The sequence below is a fragment of the Stegodyphus dumicola genome, chromosome 5 (assembly GCF_044657685.1).
Source record: "Stegodyphus dumicola isolate Sdum_Otavi_A_Nest chromosome 5, ASM4465768v1".
Taxonomy (NCBI): domain Eukaryota; kingdom Metazoa; phylum Arthropoda; class Arachnida; order Araneae; family Eresidae; genus Stegodyphus; species Stegodyphus dumicola.
The window spans coordinates 140,070,506-140,092,365 of NC_140772.1; the positions used below are offsets into that span (position 1 = coordinate 140,070,506).

Below are 21,860 nucleotides of genomic sequence, written 5' to 3' on the forward strand. Positions count from 1 at the left end.
CTTATTGTGGCAAACCAACGGCTCACTGAATAAACAAGGATCATTAAGTTTATATAGCAATTCGTAATACTTTTCATTGATGTTGTAGAGTCATCAGATTTTTTGGAAGCAGAAGACGAGGAACATATGCAGTGACTTTGGAGGGACTCGAAACCTGGACCTCTCAAATACGCGTCGAGTATGCTTCCAACACTACGAAGGCATGCGAATTATCATCTACCACCGTTCAGTTCGGTCGCCAAATGTAGAGCCATTATATATATATATTAAGTAGGAGACGTGAAAAATTAGCAATCCCCTCGCCGGGACTTGAACCCTGGACCTCTCAAATATGCTTCCAATTTCACCCCGAAGGCATGCGGAAAGGCAGGAGAAAATACTTTATAATATGTCTACGCTATGCATTTGCCAAGCATTTTAAGGCCGAGCCACATCTCATACAAAATTTACAAAATTATACATACAAAATTATTTGTATAAATTAATTAACTCGCTTCCTAAAAATATATACTTATTACCTTTTCATATCACAAATAAAGAAATTAAATCACGTAAGTCTTAAAAAATATATTTAATTTTTCTTGGTCTGCAAAGAAGCTAAAAAAATCTAAATAGATGAAATTCTATAGTATTTTAAAATTAAAAATTATGAACAATATTCTTTTTGATTTCTAATTATCCATACTATAATACTGTATTTATATTTCTTTAAAATATTTTAATACAACCAACTTCATTAACATACCAAACCTTTACATAAATTAAATTATATTGCTTAAAATTGGGAAAGGATAGAGAAAAGTTGATATTAGTTTTGAGAAAAAGATTACGGTCCTTCAAAGTTGTTAACACCTTTCTAGGACATCACGTATTCTTTCAAGCAGATCAAAGTAACAGGTTACAAGAAAACTTCACTAATTTAAAGGAATGTATCCAGGCCACCGTAATAATTTCTTACAGCAGACACGAACTAAAATTAGAAGAGATTGAAGAAGATAATGAAAAATAAATTTATTCTCCTATAATATGATGCTATATTGATAAATAATAATTTTTAATTAAATATGAATCCAAGAACAAGGGACTTGAAATTACATAACTAAAAATATTCGACTTTTATTTGGCATAATTCCAAGGCAATCTCTTCCTTTTCTAGAAGCATATTGTTATTTGAAATTAACGAAAAACAAACGCTTACCATTTATTAACTTAAGCAAATAATTAAATTTTGAAAAAGCAATGAATATATCAGTTTTACTCATATATTTAGAGTCATTATGGAAACTCCAATGCAGTGATTCAGCAGTACGTAGAAAAGAATTCGGTAAGCAATGAATGATTTTAGGAATTAGAGTTGCACATAGAGAGAAACGGAAATACTTCTTAATTCAAGAACGAAGATAAAATAATTAATTTCAAATCCTTATTTATAGTATTATAATTTATTTGTGCAAATAAAATATATAATAGTAATGCACAAATCTCATTCGAAGGCTCATCAAAATATTGTTAAATACTTAGTATCTTTCATTTGTGCCCTTTAGATTGAAGAAAGCTTAGATTATTTGTTTTCATTTATTTTAAACATGTATATTTACATAGTTTATTTAACAGTTTTCATCGTTTGACATATATATTTTCACCATTCCTTTCTTAGTTACAACTATTCCGATTCTAATTTCACTTGAAAAACATAGTGTTGTTTAAAAATATAACGAATTTTAATATAACTATTTATTAACATTTTGAAAAAAGAGGCGTATTGTCTTCCTATTCCAAAAGCATATTGTAATTTGAAATTAATGAAATGATTTTTACAGAAAGGAGGTTTTTAAAGAAGTGAAAGATAAAGGAACAATGATTTACAATTTCAGGGAAAAAAATTATAGAGAAAGGGAAAAAAATAATTTACTCGGTTTTTCAATAAAAACAGACAAAAATGCTTTACTCTTCTCTCAGTATTTAACAGAATTTGTGAAACATCTGTCTCTTTAATTTAATCTTAGGGCTTAATGTGATGCCTTAGAAGCCTTCTGTGTTTGAGGTACGCATATTTACTTGTTTTGCCAGTCTTTTATGACAATATACCTAACAACTAAAAAAGACTGACAATACAGCTTATTGCGTCATAGCTAATTAATTTCTTAACATATATAATGGCTTTCTGCCAGAAAAGCTATTATTACTCATACTAAATCTAAACGCAATACACCATGTGAAGCGCAAACGATTTTTTCCGATAATGGAAGGGCAGTGTTGTCTTCAACGATTATTGTTTCGTAGAATAAGGTTTTCCTCATCATATAATATGGAAGAAAACTTTATCTCCACTCTCTTCTGCTTAAATGGAAAAATACAATGTGTTTTTCCTTCTTCTAAATTGATTTCATATTGCATAAACAAACATCAGTTTCTGGCTTAATAGAGTAATTCTTATTACAGATCGATATGTCAGGAGGAGGCCACAGTATTCCAAATTGAAAACAAGGCGTGTTTGTGATGTATTACAAACAAGCATTTATCTTCAAAAATGGCGAAATTCTTAGAATTAAATCTAGATTTTTTTAGAATGTCTCTACAACTGGACTTGGACTTGTAAACTTCGAACAATGAAATTAAACACGCTTAAATAAATCATAAGTGCGCTTCAATCAAGATAATTCGACTTCTACTGTCTAATTAATTATAAAATACACTCATGTCCAAATTAATTTTTTCATAACCAAAAATAACGATATTTCATGAAATATGTAACCAATGTGATCAATTTTTGCAGGGAATGTGTGAAAGACGAGTCTAATTAGTCTTATCCAATCAAAATTGATCAAATGGTTTCTGATATGCAAATCAAGCGTTTTGTGTATAGTGAATGCCTGAGTGAATTTCTGCAATACAGTATTTTATATCAATGTGTAACCTCAAAACTTCTTTTTATGGCTCTGAAATATCATTTAGAAGAATCTGCGAAGTGGCGAGTCATCGGTTGTTTAGAAGCAAGGCAGATAATCATGGAAGCATTGAGCTGTGTGAATATTTTTTAAGACAGAGAGAGTCCCTATGCTACGAAAAAATTTCAGAACTCTGGAACTGTTGTAAAGAGCCTAGAAAATGTAAACGAACAATAACTTTGTCTTAAGATGGAACTGACAGTACCTGCCCGTTCTAATAGAAAGTCTGTTGCTCTACAGTTAACTCTTTCACATCGAAATCGCCGAAAACACCCGACCATTCAGACGTCGGCTAGTTGCCCGAACGTCTAAATTATTTTCTACCTGGTTGCTTTCTCCTATAATGTTAGTGAATGGCTCATTGCTTTTGGGTGTTGTTAAATGACATGCCACTTATTCTTCTGAAACGACTAAAAGTAGTTCTGATATTTGAAAGCACCTTCCTTCTTCTTTGTTTAGAGTCAATGTTTAGCTTGTCCGGAGCTGCAATCTTGTAGAAAGAGAAAACGGCAAACAGTAGTGAAAGCGTTTGATGATCCGAAGAGAGGAATTTTGGCTTTTCTTAAGTAGGTTATTGTTAGCGCTGTAGCATTCAACTTGGCAAAGGGCAGGGATGGGCCAACTCCGCCCCGCCGGAAGGTTCTATCCGGCCCACGGAGAGAATTTAAATTTTTCCGTCCGAGGCAAATTGAAAGAGATATGTATTATATATCCATCTCCTTTTCTATTTTGTTTAAATATTATTTATTTCTTCCTTTTTTCAAAGGACTGATGATCATTTTACTCTCTCTATTTTTGTTCTACAAAACATAAAATGACAGAAATAGCAAGCATAGACAGCTTTTAATCCGTAAAGTGTGAGCAGCGGAAGTTCTTTGTTAGTTATAGCTATAGATTGACGTCAACAAGCGTTATCTCTTTCTCGGGGAGCAGACATATAGGAATCCAATTATAGGTGAATTAGACCTCTTAGAAAGAACTTAATCTTAACTTAGCAAATCTTAATATGTTTGCTGGGCAGCTAGCTAGTCTCGTTTGAGGTTAAATTCAATACCCTCAGTAACTGAAGAGAAGCTTAAAAATTATGAAGATGGCTTGAAAAAACTGCATTTTGAGTTCGAACGAAGATGTCAAGATTTCAATGCCATTCAAACAGAATTGGATTTTTTACCATGCCTTTCAACGTAAACTGGGAAGCAGTGAAGTCAGATTTGCAGTTTAAATGAAGTTGCAATCTAACAATCATCTCAAGCAGCTGTTTCTAAATATGCCAAAGTTAGAGTTTTACAAATCATTATCGAAAGTAAGTTTCCCGAATTTAATATGTCACGCCCAGAAAATCAGTGCTACGTTTGCTTCAGCTTAGATATGTGAACAAGTGTTTTCAACCATAAACCTTAGAAAGAATTATTTCAGAAGTAGATTGACACATGCGCATTTAGCTTCGTTCCTTAGAATCAGTACATCACGCCTCGAACCTCAATATAAGTAACTTTTAAAAATGAAATCGCAATTTCAGTTATCTCATTAACATAATTAAATTGTAATGCTTGTATATTGTTCTTAAAATTTTAGAAAAATATCTTGGCCCTATTGTTGCCGCCTCTGGGGGTGTTTCATTTCTTTCTTGTTGAACTTACTTTTTTTAGTCCTCAAACAGCTCTTAGACGTCTTCATTGTTAACTTTCAAACCCGTGATTTTGCTCAGAGATCCAGAACTGTAGATAACAAAAACATCCTGAGTCAAAATCTCTGCCAACAACACAATCTGGTTATAATGTCTTCCGGGTCGGATGCTTACTTGCTTGTAAGGCCTTGTTAATGAGAGTTAAGCAATAGAAAATATTAAAATAATTATTTTAGAAGTCTCTGAGTATTAGTTCTGTGCTGCAGGTTAAAAAAAAACACTTGAAATCATTTGTTAGCGTCCTAACTTTCGTATCTCGGGACCACTTTTATCATCCGAGAGTTTTTTTTTTTTTTTTTTTTTTTGTTGATATATAATGTTTTTGTGAATCAGTTTGTCCGTGATACGAAGTTTCACTGTAGGGATGTTAACGTTTTGTTATAATCTAATTCTAGTGTCAACAGACTTTAATTACTGTTCGTAGTAAGGAATTCATTGAAGATTTTCAAATTTTCTTACCAGTAATTTTAAAACAATTTCCGTTTCTATTTTTTTAACTGAGAATGTTTGAAAATATCACATCAGTTAGACCTTTCTATATTTTGGTTTGGTAATGTTAATAGGTAAGAAACTATGTCTCGCAGAGGAAAGTACTGCTGAATATCGAGCCCTGTTCTTCAAACGTAGATTTTTTCTTACAACGTTTGTTTTATGGTATCACCCAAAAGATACAAAATTCACTATTTCAGGTCTTTTTATATGAAAAAGGAAATAATATGAAAAGTGGAAATGGATGATAAATCGAACAATGATATTATTTGATAAAAATATATGTGATAAATAGATTGGTAGGCAAGCTACGGCTCTTGGGCTTTCAATTGCTCATTTCTGATCTCTATCTCTATACGAGTCGTGGAAAAGTATTTTTGGCTACCAGCCGAAAACGTTCTTTTTGGAGCATTACGTAGTCAGGTTCTTTGCAAAGCGCGATAGTGCTTTGATGATGATACTTATATATTTTCTCTTGCGCCAGCTCTATTGTTTGTCAAAATGCGATGGGGAGGAAGCACCCCTCCTCGGTAGATATTTTTTAAAATTTACAATTTAAAATAGCATTTTATTTGCTTAATTTTATATTTTAAAATTGAAAATCTCCCCAAAAAGGGAGAAAATGTTACGATGGTCCTACGTGCTGGTGAGCCATTAAAATATAAAATGCAGACGTAAATTTCAAGGAATAAATCTGGAATGTTCGTTTGCGATTATTTCATCCAAATTAGGATCTAACTCACTTACAGCAATCAATTATACCGAATTTGAATTTGCATACCTAACAACTATATTCTTCCATGTATGCATATACTTTCTAGCGTATCTAGTGTTCTCTGCTTCGGTTGACCGCTAGTATAGTGATGCGTGTATATGTAAGCCCTCGTACTGCTGATTTCACTACCTTGTGTACAAAATCGGTAAGCAAAAAGATGTAAATGTCAGTGCACAGGATTTCATAACAGGTTTGGATTAAGGAATTAAAAGGACCACACTCGCTCCGCGGGGCGGCTTTTGCCCACCACTAATCTATACCACGGATAATTTAAATCTCACCAAGTACAACGTTCTTCAAACTGATTCATAAACGGTTATGCTAGTTTGGTTTGGAGAATTTTTCGATTTTGCTCTTCAGATGAGAGAATAAAAATCGGGTTGTTGGAAGTAATTCCTGATTTTTGACTTTTACTACTCGTGTTTATTTTCCGCTATAAATTTTCAATGATAAATCCAAGAATTACTTTAATTGATTATACAAATTACTTCATTTTCCATAAAATAATACAGAAAGCAGATTTAATTGCCCTTTCAGCATCGATCTTTATTTCAACGGAAGAAGGTCAAATTTTGAACCATGTTAACTTCTTTAAAAGTTTTTTTTTTTCTTTTTTAATGGCTGTCTTCAATCAAACACTCTGTCTGTAGTAAAGCATTTATGACGTTGCTTTTATCTAACAAATATATGTGTATTCGAAAAAATATGAGTTTTCTTCGATTCTATCTCTTTCATCTATTTTGCTTAAAAAAATAAATGGGGCTCAGTTTTTGCTTTCCATATGCTCTGTAAAACTTTACATCAATTGATTCTAAAATCTTTACGGTGATATTTTCAAGTTTCATATAGCTCTGAAACTCGGAAATCTTGTTTTGTATTCGAAAGACTAATCGCCTAAATTTCACGTTATTTTCTACATCCACACTTAATTTTAAAAAATTCCATTATTTGAAAATATTAAAAAGGTTAATTTAAACTTTTACTTTAAAACAAAATTTCATTTATTGACTTACATTTAGTTGATGAATTAAATAAAACATAAAAAGCAACATTTACTATGCCATTTTTTTGCCACATTTAAAAACCTCTTAATTCCCAATGCTTGTAATTCTTGCATATTCTAGATTTTATAAGGAACAAACGATTTCCTTTATAGTTGAAATTATCCTAGAGCTACTTTCACAATACTTTAAAATAAAACTGAAACCAATTTGAAAATCAGAAAACGTGAAGGAAATTAAAATGCGTGTAAATGAACAACTAAAAGTAAACAAACCCAGACCAAAAAATGTCATGCCAAATTAAAGTTTCCAGCTTTAAGAAGAATTAATAAGATTTATATAACAACAATACAAATTATTATACAATAGATGATGAAATACTCTATTCTAGAAGAAAGCAATTTCTACCTCTGATGCAAAATCAACGCAACATTTCAAGCTAAATCCACTAATTAATCAGAATTGAACCTTATTTTGCTAGCATTTGAAATATTAAACTAGTTTTCTCGAAAATGAAAGTCACACGGTTTATAAAAAAACAAATTCAGGTTGTTATGAAATCTTCTTCATCGATTTGTTTAAAATTTATTGAAGGTCTAGCAGTATTTTAGAATTAAGATTTTCAATTTTGATAAAGCGTTATCTTCTTGTTTCCGAGAATTCAATCTGTATCGACCTTTATCGGTCACATTCTGAAATCTTATTTATTATACTGCTCCGTTAATTTTCCTCTGGGCTATACACTTTGAAAGCACAGAAAGCAACTGGGGGAAGTACGTGAGGTTGTTTTAACGTAGGCGAAACTTTGTTTTTAACCGCTATCGTGACAATTGTGGGGAATCTTTCTTTGCACGCAGATGTAACCCAATTACCACTTAGGAACTACCAATTAAAACGTTAGCTCGTGTTCAGAATAATTTTCTTAGCTACGAAATATGGACGACTAGTGGGAAATTCTTGCGGTAGAATTTTTTCTTTTTAATGCGTTGCATAAACGATGCAAAATACCGCATGATAAGTTCTTAAAGTTATTCGCGAGATTACTCAACTGAAAATATTAGAAAATTAATTTTTTACCCGTTTTCCTATATACCAAGAGCTAGTCTCTGTAGGATAATTTAGAATGTAAAACTTGCTTCATATATTCAAAACTCAACTTGATTATTTATGTTTTGCTTAAATTCGTTATTTATCCTCCAGTTGTTTGAATTTTGACATAAAATTAACATCTATAAAAAATTTTATAGAGAAAGCATTCTACAGAAATAATATACATAAAATTGTTATCAAAACCAATTTATTATACAATTAATTTATTACTAATATTAGAACAAATTAATATGAAATTAAGTATCATGAAAACTTATTTTACGATGTTCTTTTAATCATATTTTGGGGGACATTTAAGACATAAACACTATAAATGAACTAAATGTTTTTTTTTTTTTTTTTTTTAGAAAGTATCAGTTTTCAATCAACTCTGACACAATTTAGAATTATAGCTTCCATTTTAATCTTTAACATTTTATATTATGCTGTTGAACCTTGTTAATTTTAATTATGAAATAAAGTGTGAATTTGTCTCTAGAAAGCTAGATGAAAGCAGACTCGTGTAAACTCGCTGACAAGATGGAAATGTTTTACATATTATTTCCTAGCATTTAATAAAAAATTTTCTAATTACTAGCAAATCGATTAAAATGAAGGATTTTTATACAATAACGTGCGAAAACAACTGGTCATCGGAACTCGTTATTAATGATTGAGTGTTAATTGGTTTAAACTCCTGGGTATACTGATCATCGACAAAAATGGAAATTGTATAAGAAATCAGAGTATTTAAAAAAAATTTAGAAACTTGTTTTTAGGTGTAACGCAAACGGTAAGTTTACATCGATATACGTAACATATGGCTTTAGAAAAATATTTATTATTTATAATTACAGAGTTAAAATTTATCAAATTTATCAATCAGATCAAATAGACGTATTATGAATTAAGTCAATTAGATACATTATCAAAACATTCATTATTAAAAGAGGCATAGACGATTATTTTGCATTAAGGAGCTTAATTTAATTTTTAATTAGTTTCAATAACAAAGGTCCCCACCAGCGCCCGAGTGGTAAAAGCCATTGAACAGTGTATTTCGTTTCGGGGTTCGAATCCTGGAGAACGGGCTGGCTGCATGGGCATTTTCGTATTTTTCCCCATGTGGAAAGTGTATACTAGCCCCGTAAAACGTCCTCCACGCAGGCACCTCTCTTAATTGGCAAACAGCCTATAGTGTATATTGCCCTATAACGTGCAAATAAACCAAACCAATCAATAACAAAGAAATTGCTTATAAAATTATAACCATCTATTATTCAAATGAATGAGATTTCTCCGAAATTAAAAAAATTACAGAATAAAGTAAAACAAAGACATAAATTATTAAGTATTGGATGGTTTGGGAAGTATGAGGGGAAAACCTTTTACATTCTATAGATTACGAGCGGACATCCTACAGGTGAAAAGCAGTCATTGCGGATGATATGTCTTGCATTTTCTACAGTCTAAGTCTTTTTTTTAAATCCAGCGGCGTGGACGGCCCCTCCTAAGGCCAGAATTGGTGGCCGTTTTATTCTGGAGGCACCTAATAGGCGGCCGCCGTTGCCTCTTACGAAAGAATGGATAGATACAAACACGCCTTCTCCGGGATTCAAACCCGCGCCCTTCGGTTCTGCAGTAGCCTCTCCTAATCGTCTGGGCGGCTCGACAGCAAAGTGGTGGCATGGTGTCACAAACAGCCTAAACAGCATCAAGCAGTAACACTTCTTCTCAGAGTGCAGCTGCAACAACTACCAATGCATCTAGGATGGGGCCTTCTGGCTTGAGAACTTTTTATTTAACATATTCTAGGTTTGTTATTTAATCATCTCAGAAACTTCAAACGACGAGAAAAAGTATTTAGTTATTTGACTAACTTTGTCTATAGCTATAAAAGGCCAATTAGAATACAAAAAGGGGTTTGATGAAAATGATAGCTAGAAATGGCAGGGCAAGAGCCCTGATCTGCATCCAGTCGATAACCTTTGAAGCTCATTTAAAGAACATGTTAACTAGAAGGTTCATATCCCATTATAACATTAGAATAACTAAAATCATTGATTCACTTCACAGAACGTCATTGGTAGACTGTAATTGCAACAAAAATGTTTCTAATACAGAACTAAGGAAATTATAAGGAATTTTATTTTCTTACTTAAGTGTTTCTTTAGTATGCGTGTGTTCTATTAAGAATGTTTTAATTAACTGAAATTACAGTTGACCATTTTACAAAGAAACAGAAATAGTACATTCAATAAAACTGAATTTAGAAAATATTCAAATTAATGCGCAGGCAAAAAAAAAGTTATTCTTATTTTTTATCGATACAGTTGCCGATTAGCGCAACTTATGTTTGCTGATTTATTTATGCAGTTATCGGGTTTCATCACAATGCTCAAATGCCCAAAGTTTCTTTTTAGAACAATCGTAAGAGCTTACAACATAATTTCTGATTTTAGGCGTTTGCGTACCTTCTTAAAAACTGTTTTACGAAGCAGTGGATATACATCTTACGAAGCATACTAAAAATAATGTTTTATGTGTAAGCAAGTTTTGAAAAATGCTTAGTAAAAATGCATGGAATGCAAATGTACTGCAATTTATAAGCAGTAAAAAAGCAATTATATATTTTTGCCTTTCAATAATTTTGGTTTTACATTTCTATTTACTCCGAAATTTGTCAGAAAAAAATCATTCGTTACACAATATTTATACTATTAAAATTTGGATTAGTTGTAAGGCAAAGCAGCAGGTGATTAGCTTTTTCAGCAACTTTTAATAACTTTTCAAGTACCTTACTATCTGTTATATTTCTAACATTTATTCCCATTGTATTTTGACATATCAAGATGGGTCATTTTGCCTTGTTACTAAATTTAAATACAATTTTAAATATAAAAAATGTCTCCGTGAGGTTTCCCTAATTCTTCGAGCGTTATGGGTTTAGACCTGAAATTTTAAAGTTTCGCAAAATGTCATGAATAGATGGTATTTTCTTCATTATAATCTAAAAAAAAAAAAAAAAAAAAAAAAAAAAAAAAAAAAAAAAAAAAAAAAACGACTCTCTCATACTGTATCTTGATTCTTCTTCTTCCATTGCACATCCAACCCGAAATTGGATGCGTTAACAGCTTGAAAAAATTTTGGTGTGTAATGAGTAAGAAAGCCACCCTCCTGTACGGAATTTTACATCCATAACGCTGAGAAGGAACTCCAGAATTTATACATCAAGCTAAAATTATAAAATTAAATTTCTTTTCTGGATAGCTTCATTTGTTAAGCACATCCCCCATCCGTTTATTTCATTCTTCCATTTCTTCAGATGCTTGTGCAGAACATTCGATGATATCATCCCTATACAAGCCCCCAGCGGCCGAGCGGTAAAGTCGTTGAACACTGGTAGTTCGGATCGAAATTCGAATCCTACGAACGGGCTGGCTGCATGAGTGTTTTCATAGTTTTGCCCATGTGTAATGCGTATAGAAACCAGTTTTCCTTATAAAGTTCTTCACGAACGCATCCCTTTTCCCTTAGGCAGATAGCCCTCGAGTGCTTTGCCATAATCAAATAGACCAAACCAAAGAATCCTACACACGATTTATTTGTTTAACTACGAAACTTTTCACATATACTTCCATGCTTAAAGAGTATCAGTACTGGTTTTCTCACAATCCTGCATCATTATTTAGCCTTATATTTAAAAAGAAAAATTTAAGCTAAGCAGTCGATATAATGTTCAGTGAACGCTGCTCTGTCGAAGAATGGAATTCAGATACTGTAGGATGTGGAAATTGTAAATGCAGTTTCTAGGCCGAGTAGACGATTGGCTAATTAAAATCTAACTTAAAAAGTTGGAGGTAAGGGAACAGGATATCGAAAACGTTGGGCATTTTTTTCTCATCAAAACTGGAAGCGAAAGTCATACCAAGATTTATGACCAACTACTCACCCATTGCTTCTTCATCTATAACTATTCATGGTCTGGAGATTAAACAAAGCAGAAATCTTAGCTGTAACATGCTTTTGCATTTCTGAATTTGAAAGTTCTGAATTAAACAATCATAATTGTTAACCTTTTAAATTTTGTGCTTTTGTCTTTTAAATTTCGTACCTTTGCATTTATGACTTTAACTCATATACTCACTATTTAAGATTTTTTTTTTTGTACTAAACCTGATGTTTGACTAAGTAACAAACTATAAATATCAGTTCCTTTATCAAACTGCATAATGGCAACTGAAATACTTCCAAGTCTTAATCTTTATGAAAAATTCGTAATTTGAATGTAGATTATGATGAAATGTGTTGAATAATAAAATAAAACTATCCAGTAGCATAAAAGTGAGACATACTTTTGACATTAGGAAATCTTATAGTATTATCATTCGCTTTCGTCTCACATTACGATATAGTATCATTACGCTGAACTTTTGTTCATTTCCCTTAAACAATCATCTAGGATGGCAAATTCACAGATCTAATACTAACTACGTTACAGATTATAACGTTACATATTACATTACAGATTTTTTGTAACCCAAAGAGTAGCTTAGCAATTTTATCTTTTTCGTTTTCTCAGGAATAGATAAGAATAGTTCTTTACAGTAAAGAGAAAAATGGAAATCAAGTTACTTTTTTCTTTTTATTAAAAAAATTGTGTACGTTCGTAAAGTATTTTCTTTTTCCTTACAGCATGTCTTCGAGGTGTTATTGGTGGCAGGTCAAGCTAGCAGTTAGGAGAGTCCGGACTTGAAATCCTGGCGTGGGATTTTACAAATATCTAATGATTCTCCACGTAAACTGTTAGTAGAATCAAACGGCAGTTAAGGGTGGAGTTTAGAATATGGAATGTACACAATTAGATTATGAAAGATAAATTATTTATCACATTTAAAATTTTAGAGGTTTTTAATAATTGAGGACTTCCATCAAACAGTGTTTCAGAGTATTTGCATTACTGCGCAGTGGTGATAGTGGCATAAAATAAAATTTCCTTTTTTGTAATTTATTAATAAAATATTAATTTTTTTACAGCATAAAATAAACTTGACAAATTCTTGTCTGCATAAATGTCATTTTAGCGGTTTATGAAAGAAAAAGAAAAATAAATGTTGTGCTATCCACATAGCGGGCTGTAAGAATAAGTTTAAATTCCTTTGTTATAAGTGCAAATAATTTGTAATATAGTCTAATTTGTAAAAAGCAGATTAATTGGAACATCAGTAATGTTAATAACAAACATATTTTGACGTCGCATTATGACACGCGAGAGCATCATGGCATTATTATTATTCAGAGATGCAGCATGTATATTTCACTTCCTTCCAATATCGAACGAATCGGTTCTTTTTGTGATGGACGTTTTTAGAAAGTGGTACAGGTCCAATTTGGGGAAGAAAAGAAGGAGGTAAACTTCGATGCACAAGAACTGTTTCTTTTTTTCTACTATTTATATCAAAATCAAAACGTTAGACACTATCTTATGAATTTTGTAAAGTGTAATGTAGAAATATCGTCTTTCTGGAAAAGGGACTGAAAGTGGAATTTTGCCAGTTTTAAAAGTAAAGAACATCATGTACTCCCTAAAGAGAGAATAAATAAATTTTTGCTCCTAAATTAAACTAGTGTCTAAAGGTATGATAGTGTCTAAAGGTATGGTTAATCGTTGAGCAAAGAGGGCTTGAAATGCGTATACGGATTTTTTATATACGGATATATAAGTATATATACGGATTTTTTCCCAGAAAATATAAGAGAATTTGTAGCACTCTCGATGAGAAGCTCTATGTACCATGTAGCCCAGAAATATAGAAAAAATTAGGTTTGCAATGAGTGTGTAGAATTTGTAGATACTAATCCATTTCATCATTTGCTAGTATATGAATGTACAAAACTCTATTTTAAAAAGCTTTCTATCTGATATTTAAAGTGAACAATATTTGCAACATCTACAGAGTTGCGTATCACATTAAACATTATTTATGTAAATACTGCCAAATAGATATGCGTGTTGCAGAAACAAATGCAAACTTTGCAGTACTGTACACAATACTGAAATTTTTATGATAAATAGAAATGTTATTGTAAATGAATTTCCTATAGTTAAGATAGTTTTATTTTGAGCTCAACTTATTTAAAGCTCAACTTTAATAATCAGTATACATTATATATACTGATTATTAAATTATGTGTAAGCCTTTTGGACAATTGTTGGCTGTTGGTCTTTAAGACTGGGATTTTTAAAATTTGTATGCAGTTTTTCGAAAGCTCCTAATTTTCACATATTTTAGAAACCAAGCGTTTAAAAGCTTTTTGTTTTTAAAAGGGAAATAAAAACTTCCAAACTTTGTACTGATTTTTAAATGGTGACGAAAAGTGCTAGGAACTGTACATTTAAATTCTTACCTTACCCTATTTTGTTATCAGATAATTTTCCTAAACATGGCTTCGCATATTTTCAAGTAATCAAAAATTTCAAGTAATCCTGAGAATTTATAATTAGATAATATGGATAAACTGTTAGGTCGGTTTAAACCACTTTCACTACCCTAAATCTTAGTTAAATGCAAAGGTAAGGAGGTGAGCGTAATCCGGAAATGTTTTTGCGTATTGCAAATCATTAATTCAAAGGGAGGTTTAAAAGGCGACAGATAAGGTTAAGCTAGGAGTTAATTAAAAAGATAATATTAAAAGACACAAAAACATTTCAATTTTCATTCCGTAAGATAGTCTTATGTACATAATTCATCTTAATATTGATATTCTGTGAGACAGTAGAACAAATACAGGCTTAAGTTACGTTAGTTAATTTCTGCTTATTACGTGCTCCGCCCTTAGACACTACACGGAAAGGGAGGGATGCCCCGTGGAGGTCTTTTTAAGGGAAATTGGCTCGTATCCACGTTACACATGGGGAAAACCACGAAAACGCCCATGCAGCCAGCCCGTTCGCCTGGACTCTAACCCCGGATCGAACTACCAGTGTTCAGCGGCTTTGACCGCTCGGCCGCTGGTGGGCACGTTAGTTAATTTGACCTCATTTTATTGAGCTACATATAGTCTAGCATTTCAGTTCTTTCATCATATTTCCTATTTAATTGTTTTTTCTTTCAGTTTCATTTTTCTTTGTTTATCTCCACTCTTTTACTGTCTATTCATCAGTCACTGCAGCTAAAAAACGTTTATCCGATAAAATATTACAGCCTTTCTCATTCTCGTTTTTCTGCAGGCATTTTTCCTTGTTTCACATATTTACATTTTAAAAATATGAAAGCTAGTTCCAACAAAATTCTGTTCTGTTATCTCATCATCATTAAATATTTCTCATTTACGACATTATGGATAAATTTTTGTGGAAATTAACAGTATTAAGCTTTTAAACTGAAACGCAAACCTCAATACTCACAGATTCAAAGCATCAAGTATCGAGAATTTCTCCCAGAAACTTTGAAGCTCTTTTATATAAGGTATCATCTCTTTCCTTCCAGCATGCGATCGCGGTGTAACGGTAGACCACTCGGTGCGTATTCGAGAGGTCCAGGTTCGAGTCCCGGCGAGGGCGTTGCTCATTTTTAACTTAATGATTCTACAGAGGTGCCAGAACTAAAAGGTGGTGGACAATAATTCTTCATTACCAGGATCTGGCGATTGAGCCCCCTAATCCCCAATCACCCTTTAAAAGGGGGAGTATATAAAATATTTTCTCCCTCCTTCCAGCATGCCTTCCTGGTATAACGGTAACACATTCTGCGCGTATTCGAGAGGTCCAGGGTATTGCCCATTTTTCACGTCTCCTGCTTCAAAATAACCTAATGACTCTATACTAATCTCAAAAGAGCATTACGAATTTTATTTGGACGGTTGACAAATTTTATTTGGATAATCTACAACACAGATAATCGGAAGTTCGGGGTATTATTACGAGATCTGTTCTTAAATTTTCGTGGACAAGAAATTATATTTTATTATCCGAGTAGTTAATAGGTTTGGCGTAGATTTTCTTTTCCAAATACAGAATGTTGAATTTTTAGAGACTATAGAGTATAATGGTCATATTCACTCTTTATATACTATTTCTACAGATGTATTATCTTTTCAAACACGTTTCATCCGATTTTATGAGAGTTGGTGTAAACTGATATGGTCGCTTTTATTTCTGACAGTGGTAAACTTTCATTCTCTTAAATACTACTAGATTTGGACTGTATAGAGAATAATTTAGAGGATACCCACTAATTTTATGCAAAGCTTCCGTAGCCTATCGTGCCATATATACCCTAACTTTATCTTGTAGGGAAAAAAAAAACATCTTCCCGAAGCAGTTCAAGTCCCTTCCTTTAAATTATTCCTTTAAAATGAACTTGAAAAAACTGGCATAATAACGTAAATTTACAATCTGTTATTCTGGAAACCAGAGCTGCAATATAGTTCTATAGATTACGAAAAGTGAAAACAACATTAAATTCTTCGAATACTCAGAAATTCGAAATTTCTTCCAAAAGTCGGTTATTTTTATAGGCTGGTCTGCTGCTTTGATTCAGAATTTGATTCTTGATCTGATACACGATTTCATCCAGGATTTCTCAATAATGATTGTTTTGTTCCAAAATATGGGATTTTTTTCAATCGTTGAAAAATTTTTAATCAGTGAACATGACACCCATACAGCAAAAACACAAGACATTTTCAAATGCAAAAGTATCGCGATATGATGCTACTCGAATATTAAGTTTAGGTAACAATTTACAAATAGGTAAATATTTGTCTCTTTTCAGCTGTGTCTTTGCATTCAGGACCTCTCGTAGTTTATAAACGTTAATGAGCGCCACTTTCCGGGATTTTCCTAACAAAGTCTACTTTCTTTTCAGATAAACATGGAAAAGAGATTTTGCTTTGTTAACATAAATGGTTGAAACTGCGTGTTATTTCAAATTTAAAAATAATGCTTTTCAAAATTTCACTGCTATGATTCATATGGTCATTTATTTCCTTTAAACAAAATAGTAAATTTATTCTTTTGTTTAGAATTTTAACATGAAAAGAAAAATATGTCATCTAGAAAAACGAAACAGTCTCCTATAATTGAAATTGAAATTCAAAATCTTTATCAAATTTAATTAAATAAATAAACTGGAAAATTTTGAATCTCACTCAATATTTTTATATACATTAAACTTTGAAAACGAAAAGAATTATTTTTGGTACCGGTAAAGAAGTATAAGACGTATTTAACTAATGATTGAATGAAAACTTGATTCCGTTTTGTAGTAGATAAGAAAGAAGTCATGCATCTGATTAATATAATTCTATAGTACAAAATATATATGCTATTATCGATTTACATAACTTTTATCCAAAAAACTAATTTTCAAGCGTGATATGTAGGAAAAAATAAATGCTCTTTAAACATGTGAAAATTTACTACTTTCTCCTTTCTCTTTGTTTAAAATGAATTAATAAAGCTAGGATTTTATATTTCCTTCTAGGTTTTAATTTCAGATATTAAGAAGAAATTGGATCATTGATATTATTATTTTGACAGCATTTAGTACAAAAAAAGAAGACAATATGAAAAAAAGAAAGTAGTGGAAAAGAGGAAAAAAAAAGAAAAAAATAGAGAGATGCTACTTGTTCTTATTTTTCAGATTATAGATCTCTTTTATCTGGAAAAAAAATACTATTTTCTCCTCAAAATTTCGTTTGAAACTTGAATAACAGTTTCAGTTTTATAGTAGAAAATTTAGGGTCGCATTTTTCTGTATTTAAGAAAGCATCTTAAAAAGAAAAGAAAAGAAAAAAGATAAAAAAAAAGGAAAGCGAAACTTTTTCATCCACAATTTCCCATCAATACCTCGCAGACTTTGAAGTTTTGAAAACTGTACTTTTCATAAGAAAATTTAATTCGTTTATAGTATTATTACTAAAATACATTAAATAATGGCAAATAAATTTATCGCTTAATGTCAACCTATGAAAAAACAAGCTTTTTTCCCCATTCAAAAATGTGTTAAGTTCCATAACATTGTTTAATAAATATAATAATTTTACAAAACATTCATTTTCTAGAATTTTAGGCTGTTGTAATGAATATTAAAAGATCGAATATCATTTACATAACGCTATAGTTTGTGCAAAATTTCTCTATGATTTACATTCATATATTCTTTGACACTATATTAAATTCCGCAATTAAATTAGAGTACTAAACCTCTTGTTAAAAGGAGTGATACATCTGCGTTTTATGAAAATTTGCTGCATTTTGAAATTTATGCAAGGCTTTATACTGAGATTGCTGTAAATTTTAACGAAATTGCTAAATAAAATCGCATTTTTCTAGTACCCTATTCCATGTTGTCCTATTATTGAAGACTATACTTCTCCCTCGGTGTGTGACGCTTAAAATATTTAAACAGTTTGACCAAAATAACAAGAAACCGAGACGTAAACAGTAGCCGTACGTCAGAATTAATTCCACATAACAAATTATAAATAAATAATTTTCGATTTGTATACATTCTAAAACGTGTCAATACTGAGTACAAAAAACAAACAGAAACACTTACCCCCCCCTTCGTAGTGAGTTTTCCGTTTTATCCCTGAAGGTATGTCTTCTTTTTTCATCCCCAGGATTAGTCGTAGAAAAACTAAATTTGTTCTTTAACACATTAAGCATTTTCTTGATATCAAAAGAGGCAATAACCACAAGTTTTCTATGAACTGACTGGAATGAGAGCCTTTGAAAAACGCAATCCTATCAAATAGTCACGTGACTCCTGCAAGAGGAGTTCTAAAAAAATGATCTTCAAAGTACCTGAAGTGCTATCCAAGGCCTTTGTACAGATAAGAGACTTTATCATAGGGCGGACAATCCGAGCAACATGCTGAATCTAAAGACAGACTAGATACTGATAAGTGGTAGGAGAAATTATTCATCCAATCAGAAACCAACACCATCTCATTTCGTCCAAATAACGTTAAAAAAGCAATATGTTTTGAAAAAGAAATATTCAATTAATTTAAGTAAAATGTCTTCAAGTACTGAGACAGAACGATAGTAGGTTCTTTAAAGTTAAAAATTGATTTTAAAAGGACAAAGTATTAATCTTAAATCAGATCTTCGCCCAGAAGGAAAGAAAAATGTCTAAGACATCAATTAAAGTTTACTAAATTATCATAACTTGAAAAGCTCTGGATAACTTTTCTATATCTTTATTATTTTAAGGCAGAGTTGGAAAATATTTCTTCGCACATACATCAGTCAGTTTTTGCTTATCGGTAAAACCTGACTATAAATTACCTCAGAATTCAATGAAGAGAGGTTTAACCTTGCTTTGTACATTACATTCGTATTATGAAATCAGATTTATTAGCGAAAAATTAGACTTCAATAAATGTGTAATAAAGGAAGAAATACTGCTGAAATAGGACAATATTATTTCAAATTATATTATTTATCCAAGCAATTATATTAAGATATACTCATTATTGACGATTTTTGAATCAACTACGTTTGATTTAATCGACACACTATAAAGCTATATACTAAGAATTTAAATTATGTAAAAAAGGTCTTTAATTTTACCCGTAACGTAATTAGTAAAACAAATTTTAGAATGCATAGCAGAGGTATAGTAAAATATGATTATTTTGCATCAAGTTATACAATATAATGGCGTTTGAAATTTTTTTTCTTAATTACAATAATTGTATTAATGCCCATAAAATTATCCGTCATATATATTATATATAAAATTATTATTAATTATACAAATCAGATGGATCATTTAAAAATAAAGTAAAGTTGCAAAACAGTATGCTTTAAAAATTTCAAATTGCTCCTGTTGGGTAAATCTGTTCAGCAATTCCAGTTATAATTTGAAAAACAAATTAAAGATTTTATTGAACGTAAAACGGTAACATTTTCATGACTAGCTATTTACCAGCCTGCGTGGATAGTAAAAAACTCATACAAATGTTTCTAACGTAAAAAATGTGCATGCGTTCATAATTAACAAAAAATTAACTATGTTATAAGTAAACATTTTAAACAGGATGCTCGCAATACTCCTAACTAGGAAACACCTAAAAAATTATCGTATTATATTCACCTACTCACTACCATATAAAATATCTTACACTTTCAGTGTTGAGTAGGAAAGTGTTAAGTTGACATAGCAGTGGACGTTTAATTAGTGGTCAATATGCCTTGTCAACAGCGAACGGTGTCATACAACGGAGTTCGAACGAAGCCGCATCGTCGGTATGTGAAAGGGTGGATTTTCGTATCGAGCAATCGTTTGTTCGCACGCAGTGATGAGTGTTTGGAAGAAATGGACAGAGAAGAACCAAGCAAGGAGAAATACTGGCAGAGGAGCCACGCAACAGCACAACGACACGGCGTTAGAGACACCTTATCCGCACGCTTGTGACAGATCGTATAGCGTCCTCTCATGTGTTGGCAAAACTTTAAAGCACAGCTACATGTTGTCTAGCTCCACTGTTCGTTGCCGTCTGCTGCAGTACGAAATGCATGCAAGGGATTTCTTTACGCAGGATTTCTCTGTCGCTGAATCACAGACGCCTATGACTTCAATGGACACGGCAAAACATTGCATGGGGTGCCCTGCGGCAACAACTGCTGTTTTCTCCGATGAATCTTGCTACAATCTGGAGTGCAATGATGGAAGAGTACGCGTCAAACGTTACAGAGTACGCGTCAAACGTTCCAACAATGTGTTATCCAGGGTCATACCGCACAAATGCCTGGCAATCATGGTGTGAGGAGCTATTGGGTATAATTGCTAATCCAGATTGCGGGCAACCTCAACAGTGACCGCTATATAAGGGAAGCTGTAGAGCCAGAGGTCTTCCCCATTCCTCGGCGCTATATTTCAGCGGGATAATGCCCTTGCACATGTTTCTCAGACTGCACAAGCATCTCTTTAGGGCACAACAGATTTTGCTTCTTTCATGGTTTGCTGACCCCCCCCGGATACGTCGCCCATTGAGCATGTCTGTAATTTCATCGGTCTGCGACTCGCTCGTACATGTGGTGGGGCGCACACCACATGTATGAGCCCAAGACTGAACTTTCGCATCAAGTGTCGAAGCTATATGGAATGCCATTCCCAAGAATAACATTCAGAACCCGTATGATTCAGCATGACGTGTACAGACTCTCATCTCTCAATGTGGGGGACACACAAAGTACTAATTCCCGACGTTAGTTTCGTTCTGTCTTGTAAATTTGATAGTTTATTTGTACTATCAATAATATATGTGGAAAAAATTTCATTCATTTCCGACAATTACTTCATGATGTTGTAGATGTTGTATTTTTTGCAAACATTAGTGTATTATTAATTGGTAATTTTTATACTTGGTAGCCCCTACGGCTGCTTTTTCAACATTCGGAACACGATTTCGTTTCTTTTTTTCCTTTTAGTATAAAGCCATTTCAGGAACTGATATTAAAATAAAACCACTATGCAGAAACTTTTGAAACGACAACAAACATCTTACAACAACAAATATCTTTGTAGTGGATATAGAAAAATATATCAAAATATAATTAAGAATAATGACTAATTTTATTGCGATTACATGTGACGGCCCTATTTGTTAAGTTTTAACACCGACATCGAAAAAAGAGCTCACCAGAAGGTATTTTTTATTACAAAATGCAAAACTATTCATAGTCACTTTACTTATATCTCATTCAATTAATTCAGTTCTCACTTCTGCAAGGGAAAAACACATAAAAACTCCAAACGTCTTCATTAAAAAATTGTAAAATACAGAAATACAGAAACAATTTTGACAACTAAAGTTTCTATGCAAAAACAAGTAATTCGGACAGCGGGCAAAAA

The 21,860-nt window shown here is 32.2% G+C and overlaps 1 protein-coding gene across 5 annotated transcripts in view; it reads right to left on the minus strand.

The window, feature by feature from the left end:
- The window catches only part of LOC118185241 (uncharacterized), a 265,229-nt gene that overhangs the window by 141,965 nt on the left and 101,404 nt on the right, over nucleotides 1–21,860 (minus strand). Inside the window, exon 1 of one of the 5 annotated variants that reach the window (XM_035355070.2) lies at nucleotides 18,555–18,744. The exons of the other annotated variants lie outside the window; for them this stretch is intronic. Within the exon in view, the coding sequence (XP_035210961.1) occupies nucleotides 18,555–18,664 (110 nt within the window). The 5' untranslated portion in view covers nucleotides 18,665–18,744. Of the gene's footprint in view, nucleotides 1–18,554; nucleotides 18,745–21,860 lie in introns of those variants that run through there. 5 annotated transcript variants of the gene reach the window in all.